Source organism: Perca flavescens, chromosome 22 (assembly GCF_004354835.1).
Source record: "Perca flavescens isolate YP-PL-M2 chromosome 22, PFLA_1.0, whole genome shotgun sequence".
Taxonomy (NCBI): domain Eukaryota; kingdom Metazoa; phylum Chordata; class Actinopteri; order Perciformes; family Percidae; genus Perca; species Perca flavescens.
In genome coordinates this window covers 28,124,307-28,142,901 of record NC_041352.1, presented here as the reverse complement: position 1 = coordinate 28,142,901, position 18,595 = coordinate 28,124,307, and the positions used below count along the sequence as shown (strand labels likewise).

The 18,595-nt window shown below is 40.3% G+C and overlaps 1 protein-coding gene across 1 annotated transcript; it reads right to left on the bottom strand.

Annotated features, from left to right (window-relative positions):
- Positions 1–1,746: 1,746 nt before the first annotated feature.
- On the bottom strand, positions 1,747–14,338 carry LOC114548899 (NACHT, LRR and PYD domains-containing protein 12-like). Its single transcript, XM_028568925.1, has 5 exons — positions 13,376–14,338; positions 11,045–11,221; positions 5,762–5,938; positions 5,023–5,196; positions 1,747–2,393 (listed from the first exon to the last, which is right to left on the bottom strand). Exons 1-5 carry the CDS (start codon positions 14,317–14,319, stop codon positions 2,363–2,365), a joined length of 1,503 nt encoding a protein of 500 aa, XP_028424726.1. The 5' UTR covers positions 14,320–14,338; the 3' UTR covers positions 1,747–2,362.
- Positions 14,339–18,595: the final 4,257 nt, after the last annotated feature.

The window sequence follows — 18,595 nt, the reverse complement described above, 5'->3', positions numbered from 1 at the left end:
CTGATTCAGTTTTGTTCTTGTAATCTTGATTAACCCTCCTGTTGTCCTCGGGTCAAATTTGACCCATTTTCAAAGTTTTCTTTAGCAGAAATTTAGGTTTCTATCAACAAAAATGTCCCAAAAGTAATGTGGATGGTTCCATGAAATGTTCATTGACTTTTGGGTGTTTTATTTAAGTTTATAGCAATATTCTGACAGTCTGTGATTATAAACAATATCCTCTGATCTTAGTCAAAATAATTCATTGCTTTAACTCAAAAATTTGATATAATTTCATAAAGGCTAAATGAGGTTTATAGGACTATGAATTTTAAAAATGAGTTGCTGTAAAGTTGCTGTTAGTGTATACTGGTGGAAGTTGAACATTGACAAAAGTGTCAAAAAAAGTTTTAATTTTCAATTTTGACCCGGAAGGACAACACAAGGGTTAAAAGTTAACACGAGACGTTTATGCTAACTCTGACTTAAACATTGATTCCAAATAGGACTGACTAGCACTGTTCTTGGCTAGCTAACATGTTAGCTAGCATCTTTTGTCATAAACTGTCAGCTTTCAGAGCGCTGCAGACCAGAGACTAACAAGGAGACTAAAGTCTCCACTGGTCTCTGGCCTGAACTGGACTTTCCACATTTAATGGCAGCTCTGACCTCTAAGGGGCTCAAAGCCAACAGGTTCTTTAGACCTGCTCTCTCTGATTTGAAGGATGTGGCATTTAGAGAAAGTGATGTTGGGTTGATCCCCATTTTCATACTTTTATTACAGTGATACAGGATGTAATGATTCATATGAAATAAGAAGGTAAACATACAGAAGAAAGAACAAATATACAGAAATATAATCCAGCACTGATGAGAATGAGAATTAAACTTACTGGCAGACTTCAATTCAATTCAATTCAATTTTATTTATAGTATCAAATCATAACAAAAGTTATCTCGAGACACTTTACAGATAGAGTAGGTCTAGACCACACTCTATAAATTCCAGAACCCCAACAATTACAGTAATTCCCTCAAGAGCAAGCATTAGCAGTGGCTATTGCGACAGTGGCAAGAAAAAACTCCCTTTTAGGAAGAAACCTCAGCAGACCCAGACTCTTGGTAGGTGGTGTCTGACGGGCCGGTTGGGGGCGTGATGAACAGTGGTGATAACAGTCACATTAGAAGTCACATTGACTTCGAAGGTTATCGTGGAAGTTCACGTCATAGCCGGGCACATCGTGTCATACTGAGTAGTGCAGTCTCCTATACCGGATCCTGACTACTCTGTGCATAGGAACATCACAGCAGGGCGTTGCGGGATGTAACGTGGCGCTGCAGAGCACGGGTGGAGGCTGCGGATGCAGCAGGACGCAGCAGGATGCAGCCGGGAAATGCAGAGAATCGCAGAGCATAGCTATGCGAAGAAGAAACTTCTGAGTTCTGACATCAACCTTCAAGTTCCAGAATCTGATCAACTTTAACAGCAGTTCATCATTCACCGAATATATATATATATATACACATATATATATATATGTATATATGTATATATATACACTTGACAGTACTTAAATGTGTATTCTTAAGAAGTTAATTAATTATTATTATTAGTAGTAGTAGATTTTAAAATTCACCTGCCACACTGACTGGTGGCCAAGGAAGTTAACTTCAGGCCCTGTGTGCGTGTCTGTCTCTGAATGTGAGTGTGTTTGTGCGTGAGAGAGAGAGAGAGAGAGAGAGAGAGAGAGAGAGAGAGAGAGAGAGAGAGAGTGTGTGTGTCTCAGTATGTGTGTGTGTTTGTGTCTCTGTGTGAGTGTGTGAAGCTAATCTCTTCCGTTGCTATGACAGCGTGGTAATCCTCTCACCTATTAACGTTAGTTTAAATGCGAACGGTTAATTTAGAAGAGAATATGTTACTGTGGAGGGCCGGGGGGGTAAAGGTCTCTGTGAGGTAACGGTTGGTGGGGGGTAAAGGTCTCTGTGAGGTAACGGTTGGGGGGGGTAAAGGTCTCTGTGAGGTAACGGTTGTTTCAGTGGGCGGGGCAGTTAAGTTTATCAGACTAACAGGTGACTGTCCTGCAGCGACGACAGTCAAGTTTACCATTGATGTGAAAATGTGAAATGTTAGCAAACATATGCTTTCCACATTTGGCTCCACTCTGTAGTCTGACGTATGCTGAGTCAGCTGATTCTGATGGAGACAGAGCCCCCGTCACTGACCCACAGAGGCTAATGTCGGCCAATCAGCTCGCCCGTGCAGAGCCTCAGTCAGTCTCTCCACTCTACCTCCCAGTAACATGGCCCAGTTAGAGGTGCTGCTGCTGCTTCAAGCTCTCGGGATCATCAGGACTCAGCTGGTCCTCCAACATCCTCCTCCTGATCACTTTACTGGAAGCCGAGGCCCCGTCCATCTGATGAGAGAAGAAGACAACAGAAGAGATAAATAGGACTGTGACTGTATGTAGTTTTCAGACCGTGGTGAAGAAGTAACGTATCACAACAGTATGGTGGTTAACGGGAGTAAGATATGAGCTAGCTGCTAGGCTAATGTATGCAGTGTAAAGTGCAATGGTAAAACACTGCAGCTCTATGCTGTCCACCTCAGCTGAGAATGGTGAAATCTTCTTTTCCCTTCTGTGTATATTCATATAAACATTACCTTTAGATATAATTACTGAAGCCTGCAAATAATTCATAATAATCAAACACATAGAGTATATTTAATGGGCTATCCAGCCTTTTTCCCACATTGATCTTTTTCCCCACAGAGAAGACGGCTGGACCAGTAATAAGACTCTATAACAAAGCCTATAAGCTACATGTTAGGCTTCCTGGATGGACTCACCACTGTACTGCACTATGCCTTGACATTTGAGAATTATAAATTAAGCCTTGGGATAAAACTGTATTATCAAATTTTAAATGGTCACACTGTAGCTGCTCTGTCTACGTTGGTTCCAAAACCTAGTTCAAGGTCCGAGCGCATTACGAGATCTGCTACAAATGGACTTTTGCCTTTACTGGCTTTTAGAAACGGTTATGGACAGAGATCTTTTTTCTATGTGCTCACTAAAGTCTGGAATGACATTCCACAACACATCAGAACTTTAACGTCAATAACATCATTTAAATTAACATTTGCTCGCTATTTAATGGAAAGGTTTACCTGCGAGCATTAAGTGAGCTTTGTGGCTTTGCCCTGTTGCTCATTCTCCTGGTCTGTGTGTTTGTTACTGTTTTTGTTGTGTATATGGTGTTTATGTTCTGCAGAGCAGTTTTACACTGAGTCAGGCCCGATTGTCTTTAATCTTTTCCTGTTTAATAAATAAAAAATGAAATGAAAATGAAAATCCGGTGTTTAATGGTTAGTATTATGAAGTTATTACCGGTATTTATTCAGGGTTTTTCCTGCATAGAAAAAGTTTTGGCGCTCCCCAAAAAGGTTTTAGCCAGTGCCGAAGGAATATCACGAGCACCAAAACGTCTGATTTTCAGCAGCCAGCCTTCCTCTCATCCACAGTCACTACTGTATGCAGCTGGCTCTGATTTGACTGATCTGAACACTCTGCTGTATAGAGCTGATGGGATCTCTGTTAGCAGAGTCAGACTGTACCGGGCTCTCCCGGTCACCATGCAGCATGCGCAGCGAGAAACCACTACTGACGGACGCAGAGTGCTCCGTCCGCCAGAGTGCTCCGTCCGCCAGAGTGCTCCGTCCGCCAGAGCTCCGACTCTGTCTGTCTGGGAGGCGGGTTAGGCTACCGTCTAGCAGTAATAAATTGAGAAATTTATATCCTGTAAAAATAAAAATGTCTTGTATGTTGCGTTAAATACTTTCCCCCGTGTTTTGGTAAAGTTAAATTTTAACTTCTATGCGAGTGATATGGGACTAGCCTGCACATGAAACTCAAAGTTTGGAGGTCTTTAGCAGCGTTGACCTGACTCCCTGAATAAGCTGCAGAGACGTGGTCTCTCTCCACCTCTCTGCTGAGCCCCGTTCACCTAACAGCATCAGTTCAACTGGATTTCACACTATGATGGTTACATTTACAATCAATCAGCTGTTCACATGTCTGCTGAACTGTAGGGATGGTCTGTTACACTACTGTAGGCCTACAGGCTATTCAACATCACTGACTATTTATTCATCAATATTTCTAAATAGGAAACATTACACTTGTTATGTTGTTATTGTTATTTTATGTGTAAGATACACAAAACTATCCCCACTAGGGTAATTGGGTAAGTTGCAAACATTAGAATGCTGTTCATGTCCAACAAGTTAACAACATATACAGGAACAATTAAGTTTATTTTTTCTCTAGCATAAAGGTCATAAAGAAGTGAACAGCATCTGGCTGTTAAACAGAATTACAACTTGTGGTATCTTTAGTTTTGTCAAAGAACAAATTTATGTTGTTTTTGTTAGTTGAAAGATTACATTGTGTGCTGTGACTGCCCCGGCACCTTTATAGCCTTGAGGATGGGACTGTGGGCACATTGTCTATTTAAGCTATTAAGTTTCCAAAAACATTTGCAGTACAATATATATAAGAAGTCTGCACCTCTTTCTGCAAGTGCACCCCACACCCTGGGTTAGCTACCACCGCAAATAGAATCTGAATCTCTGGGAAAACGCTGACCCCTGTAACTTTCAACTGGAAAAAAACTCCATTCATCAGCTGTCAGTCAGTGATGCAGCACATCCAGTATAAAGAGAAGCAGAGACTTCAGTCCTGTTCAGACACCAAGTGGAGCAGATTCACTGAAGCAAACAGTGGAAATAAACTGCTGAGAGTCCTGAACGCATCATTACTGCAGAAACAGAGAGACGTTCACTGCTCTCTTTAATGATGATTTACTGCTGTTGGGTTCAGAGAGAACAGTCTCTGATTGGCTGACTGTTCTCTCTCTCCTCTCACAGCTTCACTGACGAGGTTGGAGGTTTACAGAAAATACTGGTAGCACTTTATAATGACTATCCATCATTCATTTGATACTGCTGAAACCAGCATGGACTGATTCCAACCCTCTACTTACTCCAGAGTCTCCAGTCTACAGTCTGGACTCTCCTTCAGATCACGCAGCTGCTTCACGTCTGACCACTTCAGGCTGTTGTGCTTCAGCTCCAGCTCTCTCAGATGGGAGGGGTTGGACTTCAGAGCTGAGACCAGAGCAGCACAGCTGATCTCTGACAAACCGCAGTTCCTCAATCTGAATAAAGAATGAAGACAAAAATCTATTCATAATCCAATCATATGTGTTGATGTTTTAAATGTGTAGCTCAACATTACAATGTCCTAATCAATGACATTTTCCCTAAAATGAATAGAGATATATTGTTATTGTGGATCCTCATCATGTCAGCAAATAAAGGATCAATACTATAATCATCCTCTAAATAGCTGTGTTCTGAAAAATCAATATCATTGATCAGACAGTTGCGAAAACACTGAAAGTAACTGAAACAAATAAATATTTCTACTTCAGCAAGTAAACATTAGCAATTTAAAACCATATGTGACAATTTCCCAACTATTATAAACATTAATTTACTTTAACAATTTACTGGACATTTTCTACAGTTTCTTTAACAAACTCAGCCCGATGGGGATAGCCAGACTCTCTTGTGACTGTAGGCTAAATTTACTCCAAAGAAACAAAAATACGAACAAAAAGAACATTTATAACTTTATGGATGTAAGTTGTGCACAATAATTCAAATTCAATTGTTAAACATATTAGATCTTTAGTAGTTACAGAGAGTCAGTGAACTGACTTCAGAGTCTCCAGTCTACAGTTTGGACTCTCCAGAAAACCAGACAGCAGCTTCACTCCTGAATCCTTCAGCTCTTTGTTGTCTCTCAGATCCAGCTCTCTCAGATGGGAGGGGTTGGACTTCAGAGCTGAGGCCAGAGCAGCACAGCTGATCTCTGACAAACAGCACCACTTCAATCTGAACAAAAAATAAGTAATGTAACTTTAGAAGATAATATTCCTGAAATTATTCAGTGTTTAATAATCTTTTCAGAGCTGAAGGTTTAAAAAACCGAAACACCTGAACACAACAGGATCAGGATAAAAACTGTAAAATACAAAAAGTGAAAAAGAGCTCTAATTAAACAATCAATCAATCAACTTTATTCAAGACACAGAGGTCCATAGAGACAATACAATACAGATATATATAAATATAAAACGCTGTGTGTGTGAGTGTGTGTGAGAGAAAGAGGGGGAGGTGACGGCACCACGTGGCTAGCTAAGCCACGCAAGATCAAGATGGTGGATGAAACACCGCATGATGCGAGGCTCTTTGTAGTTTTTAGTGTAAGGCGCAAAATGGCTACTCGAGGAGATAGTAGGTGGGCGGGTGGGTGTTAGCTGATCTGTGTGTGTGTTGCATGTGTGTGTTAGGTTAGTGTGTAAAAGAGGAAAGCAAAGCACACTTTAGAGAAAGAAAACACATTTGGGATCTTGATTTTCGAGGAAAATGATAGTAACCAATCCTAACTGACCTAACTGAGACCAGAGGAGAACAGCTGATCTCTGACAAACTACAGCTCTCCAATCTGAATAAAGAGTAAATGATGATACAAATCTATTTATAATCCAAACAGATGTGATGTTTTAAATGTGTAGCTCAACATTACTTGGTCCTAATCAATGATCTTTCCCTTAAAATGAGTATTATTTAAAATTAGAGATGCACCAATTGACCGGCCGGTGACTGGAATTGGCCGATTTTCACGTCATTGGCCATGACCGGTGACCGGCAGGTCAGTCTGACATATGCCAATTTTATGCCGGTCAAATTCACTCGGGCGCCACATGATTAACATCGCGCAACATCAGCACCACACGTGCATATGCAGGGTTTCCGCTATATGCATGTAGCAGTAGCGCACTGCCGCTCAATCAGCTGTTTATGAAATGTCATAAAGTCATAATTATACACGGCTCTGCAGAGCCGTCTGCTCTACTGAACTCTGGTGAACGGTCTGCTGTGCTTTCTCTCTCTCTCACTCTCTCTCTCTCTCACTCTCTCCCCTCTGAGGCTGAAAAACTGGAACAGGAAAACCGCACTCATGTGGGCCCCGTGAAACATGACAGCTACAGTTTATTGGAAAATAGCGTTGGGCACACTGACGTTGATGAATTTACTGTTTATCAGACCTCAGATGAGATAAGATGCTAACGTTAGCAAACGCTGTGGTCCCTCTGCCTCTGTAGGAGACGCTGTGTAAATAAAAAAGAGACGCTGTATTACTCCGACACGCTGTATTAACGTTACTGTTTAAATTGCTTTCCAGGTTAGTGGGGATGCATGTGTGTGTTTTGAGAAATATCTTTATACTGCATTAAGGCTATATTTATTTTATTTTTATTTGTTATTTATATATTATCTTATTGTCATTACCTGTTTTCCCTGTTTTCATACATACAGAAGTTTAGTTTGCTTAATATATCACATTTATTTAGTTGGATATTGGATGTGAAAAGAAGGAAATGGTTGTTCCACAACATTGCACTTTAAATGTGTGTTAATTTACCACACCAGGAGTAATTTAAAGTTCTATTTTATAGCGATCGATTATCTGTTCAAAAAATGTTCTATGCAAAATGTAAAATTTTCTATTAAAGAAAAGATAGAAAATAAATAGTTGTGTGTGCTGTAAAGTGGTTAGAAAAAATGAAATCTGAATCGGCTAAAATCGGTATCGGCTGGTAATCTGGAATCGGCCTAGAAAATTGTAATCGGTGCATCTCTATTTATAATGAGTTGTTGGTTCTATGTGCAGAGCAGTTTCAATATTAATACTATCATGTTTTGCTTTCTTTCTAAATACATGTTAAGAAAATTGATATATTACATTAAACAAAGGTACTATTGTGATTTTAATTTCATTTCCCTAACTCTAAAAATGTAAACTGTGCAATTTAGGTTAGATTGAAAGAAATACAATACAATCAATACACAAATAAGACTTTATTGTGATGGTTGGGGTCGGCTGGCTGTGAGTTTTTGTTTATTTTCTCTAGCCGTTTGTGTTTTTCTGTTGGCCCTGTCTCTCTCCCTGTCTCTCTCCCTGTCTCTCTCCCTGTCTCTCTCCCTGTCTCTCTCCCTGTCTCTCTCCCGGTCTCTCTCCCTGTCTCTCTCCCGGTCTCTCTCCCTGTGTCTCTTTTGCTTTCCCTCCTCCCCTCCTGTCTACTGCCTGCCAGCTGACAACACACACCTACTGCCAATCCACCATCACCTCCTCTCCCGCCACGCTCACCTGCCAGACATCTACAGTCAAGCCCAGTACTTCAACCCCGGCTCAACAGACCATCTCCGCTGAATAGTTGTCTCAGCTTCACTGGGGACACTTACTGCTAAACTATCTGAAAAATCCTTTGCACTTATCTGTCCCTGTGAGTTTCCTTGTCTTACCCTTCCTTAATGTAGCATATATAATGTATTTTTTTAATGATAATTTGTATTTTTCTTATTTGTTGTTCTATTTTTCAATTGTGGTGTTAAGCAAACCAAAAACAAAACTTTATCCTCTATCATTTAAAAAAATCAGTGAACAAATGTTAAACTGTAGTAAACATTTTTCCTTCTCTCTCTTTCTTCATTCTTTATTTTCTCTACTTATTTAATTCTTACTTTCTTCCTTTTTTATATACTATGTTTTTATATTCTATATATTTTGTTGAACTTTTTTAAAGGAACCCAACATGTTGAGGGTTTTCTGGGTTTCTTTTGCATTACAGTTTTTATTTACTGTTTGGTGTATATATTTTTGAAATCGTAGTATTGTTAATCACAATACGACTTTTTTCTACAAATTGTGCAGCCATATTTCTTCTTTTTAAATTATAAATGCATTTCACAAGTAAAAACATTTTTTAATATTGATTTAATTTTGCAGCCCATTGAAGAATAAATCTTAAAGTTGTCTGACAAACCTTGATCCAGTTTTAGTCCAGACTACATCTGGGGCCTGTTTTAGGAAGGAGGTTTAACAAACTCTGAGTCTAACCCTGATCTCGGAGTTGATTTACTCCTGTGGAACCAGCTCCCAGTCTGGGTTCGGGGGGCAGACACCGTCACCACATTTAAGAGTAAACTGAAAACTCTCCTCTTTGATAAAGCTTATAGTTAAGAAGTGAGGAGTTGCAGCGTCCGCCTAACCCGGCCCACCTGCTTCTCTTTGTAGTCATCAGATTTATTTGTCATATAATGAATAATATAGCGAGAGTAGAGGGAGGCAGGCCAGTACACCCGATCCGGTTGGGGAGAGTTTTAGCCCGACCAGGCACCTCTCTTTAACCTGCCGCTCTTAGTCATGCTGTTATAATTCTAGACTATCGGGGAAGTTCCTTCCTTCCTATGACACACTGAGCTGCTCTCTCATCAATGTTTTCATTTGTTTCCTTTTGTGTGCATCCTGTCCCAGAACTGCTTGTTACTAACCTAGCTCTGGAGAGTTTACTCCCCGGAGTCCTTATGTTTCTTCTTGCATAGCTCTGCGATTCCCTGCAAATGCCCTGCTGCGTCCTGCTGCGTCCGCAGCATCCACCCGTGCTCTGCAGCGCCACGTTACTTCCCGCAATGCCCTGCTGTGATGGTCATACGCACAGAGTAGTCAGGTTCCGGTATAGGAGACTGCACTACTCAGTATGACACAATGTGCCCTGCTATGACATGAACTACAATGACTACCTTCGAAGTCACTGTTCCATTGCCTTTAATGTGACTATTATTGCCACTGTTCATCACACCCCCAACCGGCCCCGTCAGACACCAAGAGTCTGGGTCTGCTGAGGTTTCTTCCTAAAAGGGAGTTTTTCCGCGCCACTGTCACAACAGCCACTGCTAATGCTTGCTCTTGAGGGAATTATTGTAATTGTTGGGCCTTTGGAAATTATAGAGTATGGTCTAGACCTACTTTATCTGTAAAGTGTCTCGAGATAACTGTTATGATTTGATACTATAAATAAAATTGAATTGAATTGAATTAACAACCACAAACAAACTGGTCGGCAGAAATACTCATGCGCACATACACCGAGTTTGAACATGTATTTCGTTAAAAAAGCAACACAGCGGCTGATGCAAAAGATTTTTGCGTGGGAGGAAATTGCTGATAGAGTAAATGAGTAAGTTCCAATATAGTGTATTAATATATTTAATCATAAGTATAATATTACTGCCGCACCATCATCAACAGAACTATAATTCATAATCTTTTATTTCAAAGGGTTTACATCATTCACCTGCAATACTGTGGAACTCCTTTTTAATGGCTCTTACTGGTTTGTGTCCAGGGAACACTACAAAAACATTAAACACATTTCAGAGCGAGTCACACTCTTCTGACGGTGCTTTGCTACGGTGGCTTTGTGATGCTTCGCATCAACAATGTTGGCTAGTATCTGGAGATGAAAATGCATCTATAGTTGGGGCCTCAATATCATCTCCCGACGTATGTTTAACTCCCTGCGGAGTATTACAGCTTCTTCATAAACGGGATCCTGGACAAAAGGAAATGCCAAGTTTTGAGAATAAAACATCTGCCTAACACAGCTAATAAACCAACACTGTTTTTTTTATTCATGCAGATAAACTGGTCGAAAATGTGCCTGATACAGCCTGAATGAATGAATAAATGAACTAATGAATGAGGAAATGAAAGAGCGCTGTGTTAGATGGAGGAGACCGAGAAGAAAACCTGCTCCCAACCAGACTGAGTTCCCATAGTAAGTGACTCTGAGGTTAAGTTCCCTCTCTTTCAATAACAGGCTGAAGTCCCCCCTCTCTCTCAGGTTTGATTAACCTCTCTTTCTGTTTCCCTCATCTCAGGGTTAACTAACTCAGAGTTTTCACTAAACCTTCTCCCTGAAATACCACCCTGGAGACAAACTGTTCAGACTGACAAACTGAAAACAAACAAAGAGCTGTTGTGATTTGTACTCAGACAAACACAGAAAACAAGTGAACTGAAATTTAAAACTTCTGTTATGGATTACATTTTGATAGATTTACACTGTACAATAATAAAATAGATGAACTGACCTCAGAGTCTCCAGTCTACAGTTTGGACTCTCCAATCCAGCACACAGCAGCTTCACTCCTGAATCCTTCAGGTTGCAGTTGAAGCTCAGGTCCAGCTCTCTCAGATGGGAGGGGTTGGACTTCAGAGCTGAGACCAGAGAAGCACAGCTGATCTCTGACAAACAGCAGTCCACCAATCTGAATGAAGATCAGATGTGTTGATGTTTTAAATGTGTAGCTCAACATTACTACGTCCTAATCAATGATTTTTCCCCAAATTGAGTATTGTTTAAAATTAGTTTTTAGTTAAACAAAGGTACTTTTGTGACTTTAATTGCATCCCTCTATCTCTTAAAATGTAAACTGTGTAATTTAGGAACGTGGCTATAGGCGGAAAATAGCAATTGCGTTAAAACCTGGTACAAAGCTCTCTCCTTGTTTTTATACAAAGTTAATGTTTAATTGTGCATTTTTCCTGTCTAAATAAAAACAAATTAATAAGAACTATAGAAAATGGGTACATTGAAATACACAAATCTGTATTTAATAATCTAAGTAAAGAAAGAAATACGGACCTTTAGTTAGTTCTATGTGCAGTACAGTTTTGTTAGTAATGCCATGTTTTGCTTTCTTTCTAAATACATTTAAAAAAATATATTACATGAAACAAAGGTACTTTTGTTACTTTAATTTCATCCCTCTGACTCTTAAAATGTAAACTGTGTAATTTAGGTTAGAATTAATGAAAATTGAAAAATGTAAATACATGAATAAGAAATTAAACTAAGTAAAGACAGAAACATGGACAGCACTTCTGCTGCTCTCATTTCAAACCACAGACTGAGGCTATCCTCATCACCACTGTCATCTTCATCAACACAGAGCTGACTGACTGAGAGCTCTCTTCATCCTCAGTCATCTTTAGAACTGATCAGATGTGCACTGACCAAAGAGAGATGCAGCTTCTCTTCATCTGAAATGTAATCTATTACCTCCCCGTACTAACATGTCTGCAGTGCATCATTTAGGATCCTGTTTACTGAAGAACACAAAGTGACATCATTTCCTGACAGGAAGCATCAGACACATGTTGAGGTATCACCTGTTGTTGGTGACAGATCAGACTAAAGAGACTTCAAACATCTGCATTTGGAAACATGCTTCACTCTCTGTTCACTTAACGTGTGTGTGAGAGAGAGAGAGAAAGAGGGACATCATCTTGAAAATGCATTGAACTTTTAAAAAGAAACTGCACGAAAAATCTAATTGCAATCATGTCACTCTGTGCCAATGACTAACTGCATGAACTGTGTGATTTAAGGAAACTAAAAGGTGAGCTGTGTGCATCTCACTCTGTGTCCACTCCAGTCTCCACGTTGTAACAGCCTTCACTTTACCGACAGTAGAAACAACAGAAGAAGACACTGGGTCTTAAGAAGCTTGGTGTTCTTCACTCTTTACCAAGAAGTTGGACAAAGTATATTTTGTAACTTCATCAATAGTTTTTTTTATTACACCCATCCTTAATGTGTCATATAAAATGTATTATTTTAATGAGAATTTGTATTTTTGTTATTTGTTGTTCTATTTTACATTTGTGCTGTTGAGCAAAACAAAACAAAACTCCTCTATCATTTAAAAAAAAACATAACTGTAGTAAACATGTCCTTTGTTTTTTTTCCGAATACCTTTCCTTCTCTCTCTTTCTTCATTCATTATTTTCTTTACTCATTTAATTCTTCCTTTTTTATAGACTATATTTTTATATTCTAGATATTTTGTTGACCCTTTTTAAGGAACTCAACATGTTGAGGGTTTTTTGGGTTTCTTTTGCATGCCATTTTTTATTTACTGTTTGGTGCATTTATTTTTGCAGCATTAGTATTGTAAATCACAATATGACTTTTTCTATGAATCTCTGACAAACTGCAGCACCTCAATCTGAATGAAGAACAAAGTAAATAGTAACAAAGTAAAAAAAGTAAATATTATTATTATTATTATTATTACATAATAATATTATGTTATTTTGTGTCTCTCGTGCTTCCATACACATACAAACTTTGAAAAAACCCATCCATGGTGTTCTGAGTGAGATACGGTTTCTGAATGTGTCCTGCCTTCAGTCTCCTGGTGAGCTGGTCAACATCTTCATGGCTTTCTACGTCACTAGCCGAAACGAGCTGGCTAACCGCAACCGTTAGCATTTTAGCATTTTTTTGGGGTGGGATTAATAACAATCTCGTTCATGATTTATGATGTAAACGTGTGTAAAGTATGTATATTTACTCTAATACTGATGGCTTCAGCTTCACATTGATTTATTGTGTTTATAATCACATCTGGACTTACAGAGCCTTTCTGCAGTTCCTCACAGCTGGAATCAGTCTCATTCGTCTCTCATCTGATATGTTGTACTGACGCAGGTTCAACTCATCCAGAACCTCCTCTGACATCTGCAGCATGTAGGCCAGAGCTGAGCAGTGGATCACAGAGAGTTTCTTCTCTGATCTCTTCTTTGACTTCAGGAACTCTTGGATCTCCTGATGGACTGAGTGGTCCTTCAACTCCGTCAGACAGTGGAAGATGTTGATGCTTCTGTCAGGAGAGATCCCATCACTGTTCATCTCCTTCAGGTTGTTGATGGCTCTCTGGATGATTTCTGAACTGTTGTCTGTCTGACCCAGCAGGCCTCCTAAGAGTCTCTGGTTGGACTCCAGAGAGAGGCCATGAAGGAAGCGGACAAACAGGTCCAGGTGGCCATTTTTACTCCTCAGGGATTTCTCCATGGCTCTCTTCAGGAAGACATCCAGGGATGGGTAATTGTAATCATTGCCATTCTTCAGGTCACTGTTGTCACTGTCCCAGCCTCTCCCCAGGAAGTCCTTGAGTACCTTTGTGTTCCTGTTGGTGTAACAGTGGAACAGGTAGACTGCAGCCAGAAACTCCTGAATGCTCAGATGAACGAAGCAGTAGACTGTTTTCTGGAAGATCACACTCTCTCTTTTGAAGATCTCTGAACAAACTCCTGAGTACAGCGAGGCCTCTGTGACATCCAGACCACAGCGCTCCAGGTCTTCTTGGTAGAACATGATGTTTCCTTTCTCCAGCTGTTCAAACGCCAGCCTCCCCAGCTTCAGAAGAACTTCCCTGTCAGCCTCCATCAGCTCCTGTGGACTCGTCTCATGTCCCTCAGCATACTTGAGCTTTTTCCTCTTTGTCTGAACCAGCAGGAAGTGTGAGTACATGTCAGTCAGGGTCTTGGGCAGCTCTCCTCTCTGGTCTGTAGTGAACATGTGGTCCAGAACTGTAGCAGTGATCCAGCAGAAGACTGGGATCAGACACATGATGTGGAGGCTCCTGGATGTCTTGATGTGGGAGATGATTCTGCTGGACAGCTCTTCATCACTGACTCTCTTCCTGAAGTACTCCTCCTTCTGGTCATCAGTGAAGCCTCGTACTTCTGTTACCCTGTCAACACACGCAGGAGGGATCTGATTGGCTGCTGCAGGTCGGGAAGTTATCCAGATGAGAGCCGAGGGAAGCAGCTTCCCCTGGATGAGGTTTGTCAACAGCACGTTGACTGATGACTTCTGTGTGACATCAGAAACAGCCTCATTGTTGTTGAAATCCAGGTAAAGTCTGCTTTCATCCAGGCCATCAAAGATGAAGAGAAGTTTAGAGCCAGCGAGCTGCTCTGCTGGGACCTCCTGTAATGATGGATGGAAAACACGGAGCAGCTCCAGAAGACTGTACTGCTCATCTCTGATCAAGTTCAGCTCCCTGAAGGAAAGAGGAATCACCAGATCCACATCTTGGTTTTCCAAACCCTCGGCCCAGTCCAGACAGAACTTCTGCACTGAGAAGGTTTTTCCAACGCCAGCGACGCCGATCATCATAACGACTCTGATGGGTTTCTGTTGGTCAGGTAAGGCTTTAAAGATGTTGCTGCAGTTTATTGGAGTTTCATGGAGGGTCTCCATCTTGGAAGCGGTCATGTTGTCATGTTGGGTATTAACTTCTTCACTGTGTCCGTCTGTGATGTAGAGCGCAGTGTAGATCCTGTGGAGGGGGATTTCACTTCCTGTTTGATCAGCTCCTTCATTCACACATTCATATGTCCCCTTCACTCTGATCTTATGTTTATGTTTAACAATGTACACTGTAAGGAAATACAAAAGTCTATTTATTAATAATGTTGGTTTTCAGTACCCAAACAACAATTATAACAATAAAAAGGAATGACAACGGAGGGATTAAACGGAGGGAATGAAAATTACTAACGACCTTCTAACTGCTGCAGACAAAGGACTTGTCTCCATCCTTGTTTTATTAGATCTTAGTGCTGCATTTGACACTATTGACCATACCATCCTGTTACAGAGACTGGAACACTTAGTTGGCATTAAAGGAATCGCACTAAGCTGATTTAAGTCCTACTTCGCTGAGCGATCCCAATTTGTTAACATTAACGATAAACCCTCCAAGCACGCTACAGTTAGCCATGGCGTTCCTCAAGGCTCAGTTTGGACCAATTCTATTTTCCTTATATATGCTTCCTTTAGGTAATATTATTAGGATACACTCAATTAACTTTCACTGTTACGCAGACGATACCCAATTATATCTGTCAATTAAGCCAGACGAAAGTGGTCATTTAGCTAAACTTCAAGCTTGTATTAAAAATATAAAATCCTGGATGACCCACAATTTCCTGATGTTAAACTCAGACAAAACCGAAGTTATTGTGATGGGACCAATGCACCTCCGAACTTCATTATCTAAAGATATAGCTACTCTGGATGGTATTGCCCTGGCCTCCAGCACTACTGTCAGAAATTTAGGAGTTATTTTTGATCAGGATATATCCTTCAATGCCCACTTAAAACAAACCTTAAGAACAGCCTTTTTCCATCTTCGTAAGATTGCCAAAATTAGGAATATCCTATCTCAAAACAATGCTAAAAAACTAGTCCATGCATTCGTTACTTCTAGACTAGACTACTGCAATTCCTTATTATCAGGCTGCTCAAATAAGTCCCTTAAGACTCTCCAGCTGAACCAGAATGCTGCAGCGCGTGTTCTCACAAGAACTAAGAAAAGAGATCATATTTCTCCTGTATTAGCTTCTCTGCATTGGTTTCCTGTAAAATACAGGATTGATTTTAAAATCCTTCTCCTGACCTACAAAGCTCTAAATGGTCAAGCACAATCATATCTAGAAGGGCTCCTAATACCTTATTGTCCCACTAGAGCACTGCGCTCCCAGAATGCAGAGTTACTGGTGGTACCTAGAGTCTCTAAAAGTAGAATGGGAGCCAGAGCCTTCAGTTATCAGGCTCCTCTCCTATGGAACCAGCTCCCAATTTGGGTTCGGGGGGCAGAAACTGTTACCTCATTCAAGAATGAACTTAAAACTCTCCTATTTGATAAAGCTTGTAGTTAGGGAGTGAGGAGTTGCGGTGTCCACCTATCTGGCCCACCTGCTTCTCTTCATAATTGTTAATTAATAACATATAACAAAAGTAGAGGGAGGCAGGCCAGCCAAGCCCGATCCGTCAGGGGGAGAGTTCAAAGCCCGAACAGGCTACCTCTCCTTATGACCTGTCTCCTTTAGTTACGCTGTTAATGTTCTAGACTGCCGGTGGACTTCCTTCCTTCCTTTGACACACTGAGCTGCTCTCTCCTCTCCCTTTCTATTACCATTTGTGTGCATCCCATCCCAGAAATGCTTGTTACTAATCCTAGCTTCTGGGGAGTTTACTCCCCGGAGTCCTTATGTTTTTTCCCCCAGCATATTTCCTTGGAGAACGTTGGCACCAAGATCCTGGTTCCAGCTGTCGCCGTGGTCCTGCTGCACTCCCTGCTGAGCTCAGCGGTGGCCTGCAATGTCATGCTGCGTCCTGCTGAACCCTGCTGCTTCGAAGTCACTGTTCCATTATTAATTTGACTATTATCACCTGGGTCTGTCCGAGGTTTCTTCCCAAGAGGGAGTTTTTCCTCGCCACTGTCGCACTGCTTGCTCTTGAGGGAATTACTGTAATTGTTGGAATTGTTGGGGCTTTGTAAATTATAAAGTGTGGTCTAGACCTACTCTATCTGTAAAGTGTCTCGAGATAACTCTTGTTATGATTTGATACTATGAATAAAATTGAATTGAATTTGATTTCTCTAAATGTCATGACACAAGAAGAATCCTGTTTTGAGACATGAAGACATCAGCAGACAGATGGACAGTCTTACTTGTTCTGGATCTTTCTCCACACTGGGGACAGCAGGAGTCTCCTGATGAAGCAGACTGGTCCCAGTATGAGGTGATGCACTGTCTGCAGAACCAGAGTCCACAGCTGGTAGAGACTGGATCCTTCAGGACGTCCTGACACAAAGGACAGCAGGACGGCTGCTCCTCCTCACAAACATCACTCCTCTTCCTCTTTCTGTCAACACATTTATTTATGAAATGATTTGTTGATTGAAAAAAAACTCTGTAACGAAAACCCAACTCCCTCCAGACTGAGCTACTGCCACCCCAAAACAAAGACAAACAAAGAAATCTCTTCATTACTAAAATGAACAGTTGATTGTTGTTTGAAGATATCAACATTTGACCAAAACTGTCTCAAAGCTCAGATGTTCTCAGAGAACAGTAAGTGCTGTTACTGTTCTGTTTGAATTCAGCATGTAATGACAATGTTCCTTTAATCTAAACTCTCCTGCTTTCATAAACATTAATACATGTTTTTCCTCTCTGACTGTCTTATTAAACATTTAGTGATCCGTCTGTAGTTTAATAATACAAACTAACAACATTAATACAAATATATAATAAATAAACATCAGTACTGCCCATGGATGTTTATTCTTCACCTTCAGGAACAAGATATGGTGGAGAGAACTACGACTAAGCTTTCAACTACAAGTTCTGAATCATTAAGTAACCTCAAACTCACATAATCAAGGTGAGTAAATCTTCTCTACAAATAATGTTTGAGAATTAAATTTTTTTTTTGAGAATAATGATGTGCACTGATTTAAGACCTGGAGGGTCATTACAGATGGCTGCAGGAAAAGTAAAACCAACCAAATATTTTGAAACAAATATGGGAAAATGAATTACACATTTGAAGCATATTTGTTTGGGCAAAAATATGAATCATTTCTCAAAGTGTAAATTCTGAAATGGAGGCGACGAATGCAGGCTGCAGAAATACAATCAGTACTTTGTGGCTATAAAACCCAGAACAGATCCATCGTGGTTAGCAGGGCTCCAGACTAACTTATTTCACTAGGGACACAGTGGCCTCCAACTGAAAATTTTAGGGGCGCAACCAGAAAATGTTATGGCACACATAAATCAACATGCTGACCAAATATTCACATTTCTTTTAATTTTACACTGTATTAATAAATACTTTGATAATAGAAGCAGAAATTACAATGTGCTGATTAAAATTCAGTGTGAAATTTTATTGTGCACTTTTGAAGATGCAATACAGAAGGTAAACAAACAGCACCATCGCTGTCATGCGATAAATATAAAAAAATATACCATACATTCAGAATAAAAAAAGT